Genomic DNA, 10,483 nt, shown 5'->3' on the forward strand with positions numbered 1-10,483 from the left:
AAAGGAAGGGTGTGTGTGTGTGTGTCTGTGTGTGTGTGTGTGTGTGTCTGTGTGTGTATGTTGGAAAGGCTGAAGTTTATTCCAGAAATAATTTCAAGGTCAGCCTTAGGTAAAGGGCATCTTCGGGGCCTTTTCCATTCCTTTCCCTGGTTTCAGGCCTTTGTGTTCATTCTCCCAGCCTTTTTTTGCTCGATGGATGCTTTTAAGAAGCTTTTAATCATTCCAGGGTTGGATTAGCCTGGAGGAGGTGTGGACCACAAGTTAGATTAGAGGGGTCTGGTCGTCTCAGATCTAATCAGCATTGTTGGATTTTGTTTCATTTTATTTTTTATTCATGCACTTAATGAATGCTTCTTGAGCGTCTACTGAAAGCCAAGGCCTGTTTTAAATTCCGCAGTAAGAATCACAGACAGTTAAATGTTTTGTTAGACCTGCACGGGGTTTAAAATTTTCAACTTAGTTGCCAACAGTTATAATTCGGAATACTTAATATAAAAAAATCTGGATTTCTGTCTTGCCTTTAGGTATTATCACTTTTATGCATGGAAACTTTTTATCTAGTTAACTTCTATATGGAGCCTAAATATATGAAACATGAAAAATTAGAGGCTCTTGTTGACACTGGTTTATTGTGCAAGCTCTGATTCTAGGCACACTCTTTATTCCTTGGTGAGTTATGCATTAGCTCAGGCTCCCTACAATGGGTTTTGTAGCAGAGGCATATGGCCCACTGGGCCAGAGAGCTCCTGTAGGGCACAAGGCCTAACCCCCAGGGAGAATGTTGCTCTCACCTGGGTTAAGAGCAACAGTGTAACTGGGTAGGTGGCAGGAAGGGACTGAGAATTCAGACTGACAGCATGGGGGCCAGCAAGTACCACCGACCAGGCAGGTTAGGGAAGGGCAGTAAGATAGTGGTTAAGATCAGAGGCTCTGGAGTTGTGCTGCCTGGGTTTGAATGGCCTCTGAGGAATAACCTTGGAGAAATCTCTTTGTCTCAGTTCCTTCAGGTATAAACTGAGGATAATAATAGTGCCAACTTCATAGTTGTTAAAAGGTGATTGTAAATGAACTGTTGCATGCACAGTGCTTAGAACAGCACTTGGCAGGGAGAAAGGGCTCAGTAGATGTTAGCTGTCATCAATCAAAGCAGAGTGATTTGTAGTCCCTAGAAATCAAAATAAGTGAGAGCCCCAGTGGAGGCCAGGCCTGGACAGGTGGACATCCTGGACCTGGTCCTTGTCTGGTGTCCTTTCTTCTTATTTAGTTTTTTGTTATGTTAATGAAACACTTGTTTGATAGTTCTTAAGTGAGGCAGCTAAGTGACTCTAGGAGAAGACCACTGCAGGGGGAAACCGGCAATTAAACTGGGGGCCTTCTGGGGCTTCCCAATGGCAACTGCCAATTACCATCCAGGACTACACATCTGAGGTCACAAGTCACAGAATTCCAAACTTACACATATCCCTTTTCAACTTCTAAGCTGTATGCATGCCTCTTGGAGAATCCTTTACAGATAAAGAGGAAAGGGAGAGATATTGCATCATTTGGGCCATTTGATGCAGACCCTTCCTCAGGATATCTCTGGCCGAGAGCAGGTTGGAGGAAGGGATTCTGATGGGTCCATGTGAACCCCGGCTTGGGGAGATTGGTGACACCGATGCTGTGTAAGCTGAGCGCAGGGACTGGGGCTCTGACTCCAGAGGCTCCCACAGCATGTGGCCACTGTGGTCTGTTTGGACACTGGACATTTAATAAAAACCCATGTTAGTAATATGTCTCAGGGATACTTTTTGTATTTAAAAATTTTTTTAATTTATTTATTTTTGAGAGAAAGAGAGAGAGAGAGAATGTGAGCAGGGGAGGGACAGAGAGAGAGGGATACACCAAATCCGAAGCAGGCTCCAGGTTCTGAGCTGTCAGCACAGAGCTGATGCGGGACTCGAACTCACAAACTGTGAGTTCATGACCTGAGCCAAAGTCAGACGCATAACTGACTGAGCCATTCAGGTGCCTCTAGTCAGTAATCTTATAATAAGGTTGTGTGGTGAGCATAGCACGGAGTATAGAATTGCCCAATCCCTGTGTTGTACACCTGAAACTAACATTGTATGTCAACTGTATTTCCAGAAAATAAATTTGGTTTCTGCTCATCTCCTGGCAAAGTACATGGTAGCTGGAGAGGCAGCTATAACAGGGAACTTGTCCCATGATGCCAGTGTAGCAGGAGCAGTAAGCCCAGCTCCCCAGTGTGATGTCTGGTCACTCCCTTCCCAGCCAGTATTGGGCTACACCTCTCACACCCTTCAGCAGAACAAAAGCCTTGCACATGGGCAGTCCTCACTCTTATTGGCAGGGCTGCTCAAACATGTTTTGGAATTTTGCCTCCTCTGATCTCCCAACTCACATGGTAAGTCAATTATACAGTACACTGACACATGCAATGAGACAGCTCCCTGGTACCTACGACATTTTACATCTTTCCATCTCCAGTGATATTTTACTGCCTCTAGGGATGTGCCACGAGCAACTGCCCATATGAAATGCCCATCTAGCTCTAACCTCAGAGTACCCCACAACCTCAGGAGGAAGTGCAAATCGGTTACAGTTGATGGCTGAGTTCGGACTCTGAAAAATCACATGGCACAGAGGAGTGGGTGTGTCTCAACTTCAGATGCCCTCAGAGATCAGACAGGGAGCATGAACAAATGGCAACAGGTGGTAGGAAGAGATGGAGCCTGAGGAATTGGAAAGTGTGCCCTGACCGAAGGCATTCCGGTCAAAAATGTCTCTAACCTGCTGTGTGAGACCCATAGCTTTAGATGCCTTAGTAAGAGAGTAATAGAGTACCAGAAGCAAAATTAGAATATTGTCTTCACTTCCATGTAGATGTTTCTGGTCCTGTCTCAGAGTAGAGTGAGCCTGAAGCTAAGGTAGACCCACCCCAGATGGAGGGGTAAGTGAGACGGCCTTCAAACTATGATGGGGTCTTGTAACATCTGTCTGTTCTTCTAAGGTGCTGACACCTGATTGCCCTATGTTGTGTTGACCTCTTAAGAGGTATTTGCATTTTAAAAGAGGGCATCTAAAGAGGGAAGTCTAAACTTACTTGAGCGCCTCTCATCGCCTGTCGGCTCTACCCCACCATGGAATTCTAGGCCTCCGTGAAGATCTACACTGAAATCATTTGAGGGGGGAGCTTTCCTCACCTCCCCAGTTATCCAGGGGTGTGGCAGCGTGAAGTGCCTTTGTGACCCTGTGGGGTTGAGAACACAGAGTAGCTAGAGTGTGAAAAGTCACGGGCACATAATCCAGGTTAGGTAATCTGTATAGTTTCCCTTTTTATTCCTTTTTGAAATAATTTATAGAATAATTTATAGTGACCATTATCCACACCCCTCCCTGGCAAATCCACTAACCATCTTTGTTCTGAGAACCTGTGTGCAAAAAAAACTCTAGGCATCGAGGAGTTTGATGATTTTAGGGGGATCTCTGCCTCATGAGATGAGAGAGTCCATCGTTTCTGAGCAGATCATTGCATATCCTCTCAGTGTGTAAAGGAGAAGACATCTGACCACCTGATAACCAAAATAATAGTCATGAGGTGACTGTGCAGCAAAGGAGAAATGGAATCTTTTCAATACTCACTGGTTCATGAGGGAAGAAATGAATGATCATTTATCGCATGTGTATCAATTAATGTCATCATCCCATTGGCCAGATGAAAATTAGCATGTGTTTAATGAATAAGATTGACTCCTTTGATCACTATGGATTAATTCTGTGTTTTGCATTTATCCTGAAGATCTGTTTGGATTAAAGAAAGTCCAGGTGAAATCCTCTAAATCTCTGCCCGATCCATACAAACCATTCTGATAGATGTAAAAATCCATTCTTCTGACTATAGACAGTGGTTCACTGTTCTTTGAAAGGAAATTTGCACTGAGGCAGAAGTCACTCAAGGCCAAAGCAAGGGAAGGTTCAGAGCTGATCCATGGCCTCTGGAGGGCTCTTTCCGCCTTATTATTAGCAGGCTTTGATATTGTCTCACTTTCTCCGTCAAAGCAAAGGAATGGAGCCAGCTCTAATGTCCCCACCCCTCTCTGTATGGCACTAATTTCACCAGACGCTGCAGGAGTTATTATGAGTGGTGATATCAGGGTTCATTATTCATGTGTGTGTGCTGTGCTTTCTCAATCCCAGGCCGAGTACAGATGCTGCCACAGGCGGTGTGTCTCCTCCACGCACTGCTCGAGAATGGACACATCGTGTACGTGCACTGCAACGCCGGGGTCGGCAGATCCACCGCGGCTGTGTGCGGCTGGCTCCAGTACGTGATGGGCTGGAATCTGAGGAAGGTGCAGTACTTCCTCATGGCCAAAAGGCCGGCTGTGTACATTGATGAAGAAGCATTGGTCCGGGCAGAAGATGATTTTTTTCAGAAATTTGGGAAGGTTCGTTCTTCCATATATAGTGTGTAGATGGCCCATCTGCCTCCCCACCCTCCCAATGTCCTTAGGAACCTGGTTTCCTAAAGTGACATCGCTGGAATGACCTAGAAACAACGATTCCACCAGAACTGAAAAGACTGGTCCCTTGGCTTTTCCCACAGCCCGCCTCCTTACATCTGGGGCTGCCCTTCTATTATGCTTTGGTTGGACTGTATTTTCTTAGAAATATTTTACAATGGAAGCTGTGACTGACACATGAGAAAAAGCCACAGGCAAATGGGCTGTGCAGTGTTCTAGCATCAGACAGAGAAGTAATGCGTGAAGTCCCTGTGCCTGCCCCAGACCAGCCCTTTGCTTTACAGATGCTGGATTTGTTGTGTGAATTAACGACCACACCTTCTTGCTGCATTGTAATGTGACAGGCAGGGCTATAGATTTGATCACTTGTGTGTTGATACACACACACACATACACACACATACACACACACACGTGCATTGCTTTCCTGCTCAACTGAATTGAAATGATAAAATGAGAGCTGGTCAGTTGCCGGAGAAGGGAATAAGGGGAGAGGCCTGGACTATGACAGAGGAAGAGCTTACGTGACTGAAAAGTGATGGCTTTTTAGACTTCGTGTTGGCATCCTGCTTCACAGTTGTTCAAGTTGGTTCCACGGAATCACCTTCCTTCTCTACCCACAACCCTGTGTGACAACAGCAGTAGAGTTAGTGTCTCTCGGCCTGTTGTAATTGAGGCTCGTGGAGCGCTGACAGCATGGCCAAGGTCTCATGGCTAGTCAGGGGCCAGCTGGTGTTTAAAACCCACGTTTAGGTGACTCAGTGCTTACAACACAACTTGTCACTTTGGCACAATGTAATGGATTCTGTTTCTCTCAGAATAAGGTCAGTTTTTCTGCAGCAGTTTCTACTGTGAGAAATGGAACATCATTCTGATTAGGTGCCAAAGAATTTGGGAAAGTGGTTATGTTTTGGGCAGCCTAATTTAAAACATGGTGGACTGTCTCCACACCCAAGTGGCCGAAGCCATAGCTTACCAGAGGAGCTGTCCTATTAAAAGAGCCCAGATCCACGAATAATTGAATAATTGTTGCACAGCTTAGGAGTGGTCCTGTTTCAGCCCTCAGTTTAAAACAATACATAGTTACTGTGCCACCAGGTAGTGTGGCTCTCTACCCTAGGTTCAAGAGGAAATACAAAGATTAACATGACTTTGCCTTCAAAAGCTCACAGCACAGAAACAGCCCTGTGTTCAGTCAACCATACTGCAGGATTGAACCATGAATGATATGCCATAACAGGGGAAGGAGAAGTGACTTTGATTGGGTGTCTCATATGTGCCAAGCACTTTGCAGTTCTAATTTAACCTTCGCAGTACCCTATGTGGGTGGGTACTTACCCCCCATACCTCCCATATACAGAAGTGGAAGCGAAGGCTCAGATAGTTAAATCAACTGCCCAGCAGCACACGGTGAATAAATGGATGAAATGAAATACAAAGCTCGGTTTGTCTGATTCAGAGCCTATTCTTTTTCTATTAAACTACAATGCTTGCTTATCTTTCTGCTGCTTGTTTTCTTCTATAATTATTTCTCGATAGATATGGGAGACTGTGAATTAGAAGGTATGAGGGACACATGGAGAAGTTCCCCCTGGAGTTCAGAGGAGGGAGGATGTCCTCACTGTGGGACTCGCAGGATGACTTGTAATTTGTCAGAGAAGGCAGACAGCTCACATTTCTCCTGCAAGTGTACAAAGTTAAATTTATAAGCCAGGATTGAGTATGATGAAATCTAACTCCCTTGCTAAAAATAACTAGAGATAGCCATTGTATCCAAGTGACCCATTTGTGGTAATAATGTGTTGTGTAAAACTTAATCTTAAAAATGGAGTATTTGTAACTAATTTTGTGTGTGTGTGTATGTGTGTATATGTGTGTGAGAATTTCTTTAATGCCTAAGAAGTTTGGCTATGTAACCCCTAGTATAGAAAGACTCCTATGGATGGATTTTCTCCTTTTTCTTCTGATAGGCAAAATCAGTTTAGGGCTATTCAAGAATGTTTTAGAATAACCTCCCTTGTCCTCAATAAATGGATGTTTGATGTATTTCAAAATCACCTGGAATTTTCTTAAATAAAAGTATTAAAAATGACCTCTGATGGGAGCACCTGGGTGGCTCAGTCGGTTAAGTGTCAGATTCTTGATTTCAGCTCAAGTCATGATGTCATGGTTCATGAGTTCAGCTCAGGTCATGATCTCATGGTTCGTGAGTTTGACCCTCACATCGGGCTCTGTGCTGAGAGTGCGGAGCCTGCTTGGGATTCTCTCTCTCCCTCTCTCTGTCTCTTTGCCTCTCTCTCTCAAAATAATAAGCTTTGACCTCTGATTATAGGATTAAAATTTTTATTAATTTAATCTGAAATCCAGGAGAACAAACTGCACCCTCATTTGTAAAAGAAACAGCTGAGCTAAATTGTTTTTTCCCTGTCACTCTTATTTTTTTGGTCGCTGATGAAAATTAGCAGTTACAGGACCAAAGGAAGACAAAGAGGAGGGTACCACAAAGAAGTGAGGATGAAAACCTCAAAAGTGTGTCACAGAAAATCAAAGCAGAAATTGTGCCATTAGCTGCCTCTCCCTGGCATTAACCAAACTTTCCAGTCACAGATTTCTTAAAGAAAATCAAAACCTCACTCATGGTTAAGGAATGTCCAAATAAGTTTGTTTCTTTAAGCTTGAAACATTGTCCCGCAAATACCTTGTGTGCAATATTCTAGGAAATCTCTAGAAAAAAATAAACATTTTTTGACCAAGTTAAGAAATGAGTGAAATAATGATAAAAAATGTGGTTAGGCCCCTGGAAACAGTAATGAAAGGCTGTGAAGATGAGTTAGAAAGGAGAACCTGCCACACAGGAAAAACACCAAGTCAGTGTGTTCAAAAGTTACAGCAGAGAGGATCTTTACAGATGACCTCGTTAATTCCTTTATTTTACAGAGGAGCGAGCTATCACTCAGACTCCAAGCAACAATTCCCGGAGCAAGAGCTTTAATTGAGGGCCAGAGGGAAGGGAAGAGCTGGGAAGACAAATCACAGAATTTATTCAGATTTACTGAGGAGTCACCGCAGAATTCATGGGCGAGAACAGCCAGGACTCTGAGTGGGGAAGAACTGGTGCAAGAATTAATGGAAATTGGAGTAAGTGGAAGAAGAATGGCTAAAATGAGAAAAAGCGAAGGGCAATGAAATTTCCAAAAGGCAAGGAAAAGTAGGGATTTCCGTTCACAAAGACAGTCTTGGGAGATTGAGAGGGAAGGTGTGATGGTAGGGACAGGGATTATGTTCTCAGAAGAGGGGGCACACTCTGTATCCACTGACTTCCTTTTGGGACCAGATTTCAGCAGGAAAAAGGAGCAGCTGGATGTGATATGCAGACCCCAAAGGAGCTTGTTAAGGTCCCATAGACGATGCCACTGAGAATAAACAGGACAGGGTGGATTAAGCTGCCTCTCACTTTAATAATAATAACCGCAGTAATAGTAAGGGGAAGAGGAAGGACAACAGTAACAACTTCATTCATTCTAACAATAAAAATGTTAGTAATAGTAACAGGAAGAGGAAAGACAATAGTAGCAACTACTTCAGTCGTTCTAACGATAATAATGGCCAAATTGCTAATGGTAAGAGACAAGATGATGGTACTAACAACTTCACTCTCCTTTCCCAACCCATTGCTCCAAAGTCTTTCCTAATTTGGTTCATGGAAACATACTTCCTGTTGCTCAGGACTGAACCTCAGAGTCATTCTTAACTCCTTTCTTTCATTTAAATATCACACTCAATCCATTAGAAAAACCTGGCACTTGTCAAAGCACCTAGAGCCTAACTACGTTTTACCTCCTCCACTGACCAACTCTGGTCAGAGGCAGTGTGATCCCTAGACTGGACTCCAGAAACAGCACCTTCACTAGTCTCTCTGTGCTCTTCTTTCTCAAATCTACTCTCACCTAGTAGTCAGGATGATCCTATAAAAATGTATGTCAGATCATATCGTTCCTATGCTCAAAACCTCTAATGACTTGCCATGTCCTTCAGGGTGCAAGCAAAAGCCCTTTTAGGACATGTACACCTATCTTATGTTACATCTGTAACCTCCCTCCCACTGCCTCCCAGCTCACTCTGCTGTAGCACACAGGTCTCCTAGCTCTTTGAGTACTCCAGGCTGGCTACTTCCACAGGGCACTTGCACTTGCTGTTCTGTCTGCCTGGTGTGCACTGATTCAGGCTCTTACCTCCTCCAGGGATGACTCTCTGGGCCAGCTTGTCAACAGCTGCCATGTCCAACACCAGCCCACCCTCTCCTCAATTCTCTGCTTCATTTCTGTACGTGGAACTTAGTACTGGCCAATACATTACCTAATTTGCTTATTCATTTTATTGTCTGCATTCTTTCGTTACAGTGTCAACCGCAGAAGGGCCAAAGTTTAGATTCTGTTTTGTTTGGTGATGCACCTAGAGTGCCTCTATTGGAGCCCAGATTACAGTCCAGCACGTGCAGGCCAAGAATAGCTAGTAACTATTGAGAACATACGTGTTCCATTTACTGTTCTTTATGTTTTATGCATATCAGCTTATTTCATCATCCCAACAATGCTATGAGGTACATATCATTATAGCCCCTATTTTGCATAGAGAAAACATTAACTTATTCTCAGGAAAGTAAGACAGTTTCACCCCCCATTTGGGGGAGTAATCTCCCAATGGCCTCCCCGTGTAAACATTAGGCCTAGTGTGTGTGGCTTTGCTAGGGCAGCCTTTAAAAAGTACTACAAATTGGTTGTCTTAAACAGCAGATGTTTACTGTTTTACCATCTTGGAGGTTTCTTGTGTGAGACTGAGGTATCAGCAGGGCCGGTTCCTTCTGCGGGATATGAGGGAGGATCTGTTCTTCACCTCTCCCCGAGTTCCCCCGCCACTCCAGTATGACTTCGTCTTAACTAGTTATAGCTAAATAAGGTCACATTTTGAGGTATTGGAGGTTAGGACTGCAGCATATGAATTTTGGGGGGTGGGGAACATAACTCAAACCATAAAACTACAGAAAACAGCTACGCAAAGTCTACAGAGAGTGAAAAACCCGAGTAGGTTGGAGGAGAGTGGTAATTTGGAAGGAGGGACCTGAATGGCCTGAGTTTTCCTTTTTACAGGTATTAGCCTGATGTCAGGCCACATTTGTAGTATTGTGAAGACAGCCAAACACTGACAGAAAACCTTCTCATTTTTGATTCAGGGACCCAGACATGAGCAAAATAAATAAGGTTTCCCAAGTTACTGAGATTAATTTCAGAAAAAAATGTACTTTATCATGGGCCCCTGAGATACCAAAATACCAAGATACCAAAGTGACAGCTTTGTTTCCTTTGGTTCACCCACCAGCACACTTCCAAAAAATCATTGTTTCATGCTGAAGTATCTTATCTGCTGGGTAATCCTCCCTACCTTTCTCTTCATTGTGGCACATGGAATTTTGTCTTCAAATTTTACATTATAATTTCCATTCAGATGTCAGGAGGTAGAGTGTGTTTGCCATTTTAAATCAGAGATTTCTCAATCACCATCTGTACCAATGACACCCACATCTCAACCTCAGTTCTAGAGCTCTTTCTTGGGACCTAGGGTCACCTATCAAAATTTTTTCCTGAACATTTTTATTTGGACATCTCCCAGTAAATATGCCACAAAATGAAGTTTTCTTTCTTTTGCCAAATCTCCCATTTGTTGCTGTTGTTGTTGTTGATGTTGGGCAGATGGTGGCAACATCTTTTCTCCAGATGCTCAAGTCAGAAAACTGAATGTCATTTTTGCCGTCTCCTTTCCATTTACCCCTCTTCTAATCACTCAGCAACTTCTTTCAGTTATATCTTCTACATATCCCTTAAATATGTCCACTCCCAACTGTCAGCTCTTAATAATTTGTTAAAGGATCCTGACTTATCTTTCTACTGTTATTCTTACCC

General features: G+C 43.5%; 1 protein-coding gene across 1 annotated transcript in view; it reads left to right on the top strand.

The window, feature by feature from the left end:
* The window catches only part of EPM2A (EPM2A glucan phosphatase, laforin), a 114,642-nt gene extending 108,062 nt beyond the window's left edge, over positions 1–6,580 (top strand). Inside the window, exon 4 of the mRNA XM_077776106.1 lies at positions 4,201–6,580. Within this exon, the coding sequence (XP_077632232.1) occupies positions 4,201–4,478 (278 nt within the window). The 3' untranslated portion in view covers positions 4,479–6,580. The remainder of the gene's footprint in view (positions 1–4,200) is intronic.
* The last annotated feature ends 3,903 nt before the right edge of the window (positions 6,581–10,483 follow it).

Source organism: Crocuta crocuta, unplaced genomic scaffold (genome assembly GCF_008692635.1).
Source record: "Crocuta crocuta isolate KB4526 unplaced genomic scaffold, BGI_CrCroc_1.0 scaffold25, whole genome shotgun sequence".
In the NCBI taxonomy this organism is placed as follows: Eukaryota; Metazoa; Chordata; class Mammalia; order Carnivora; family Hyaenidae; genus Crocuta; species Crocuta crocuta.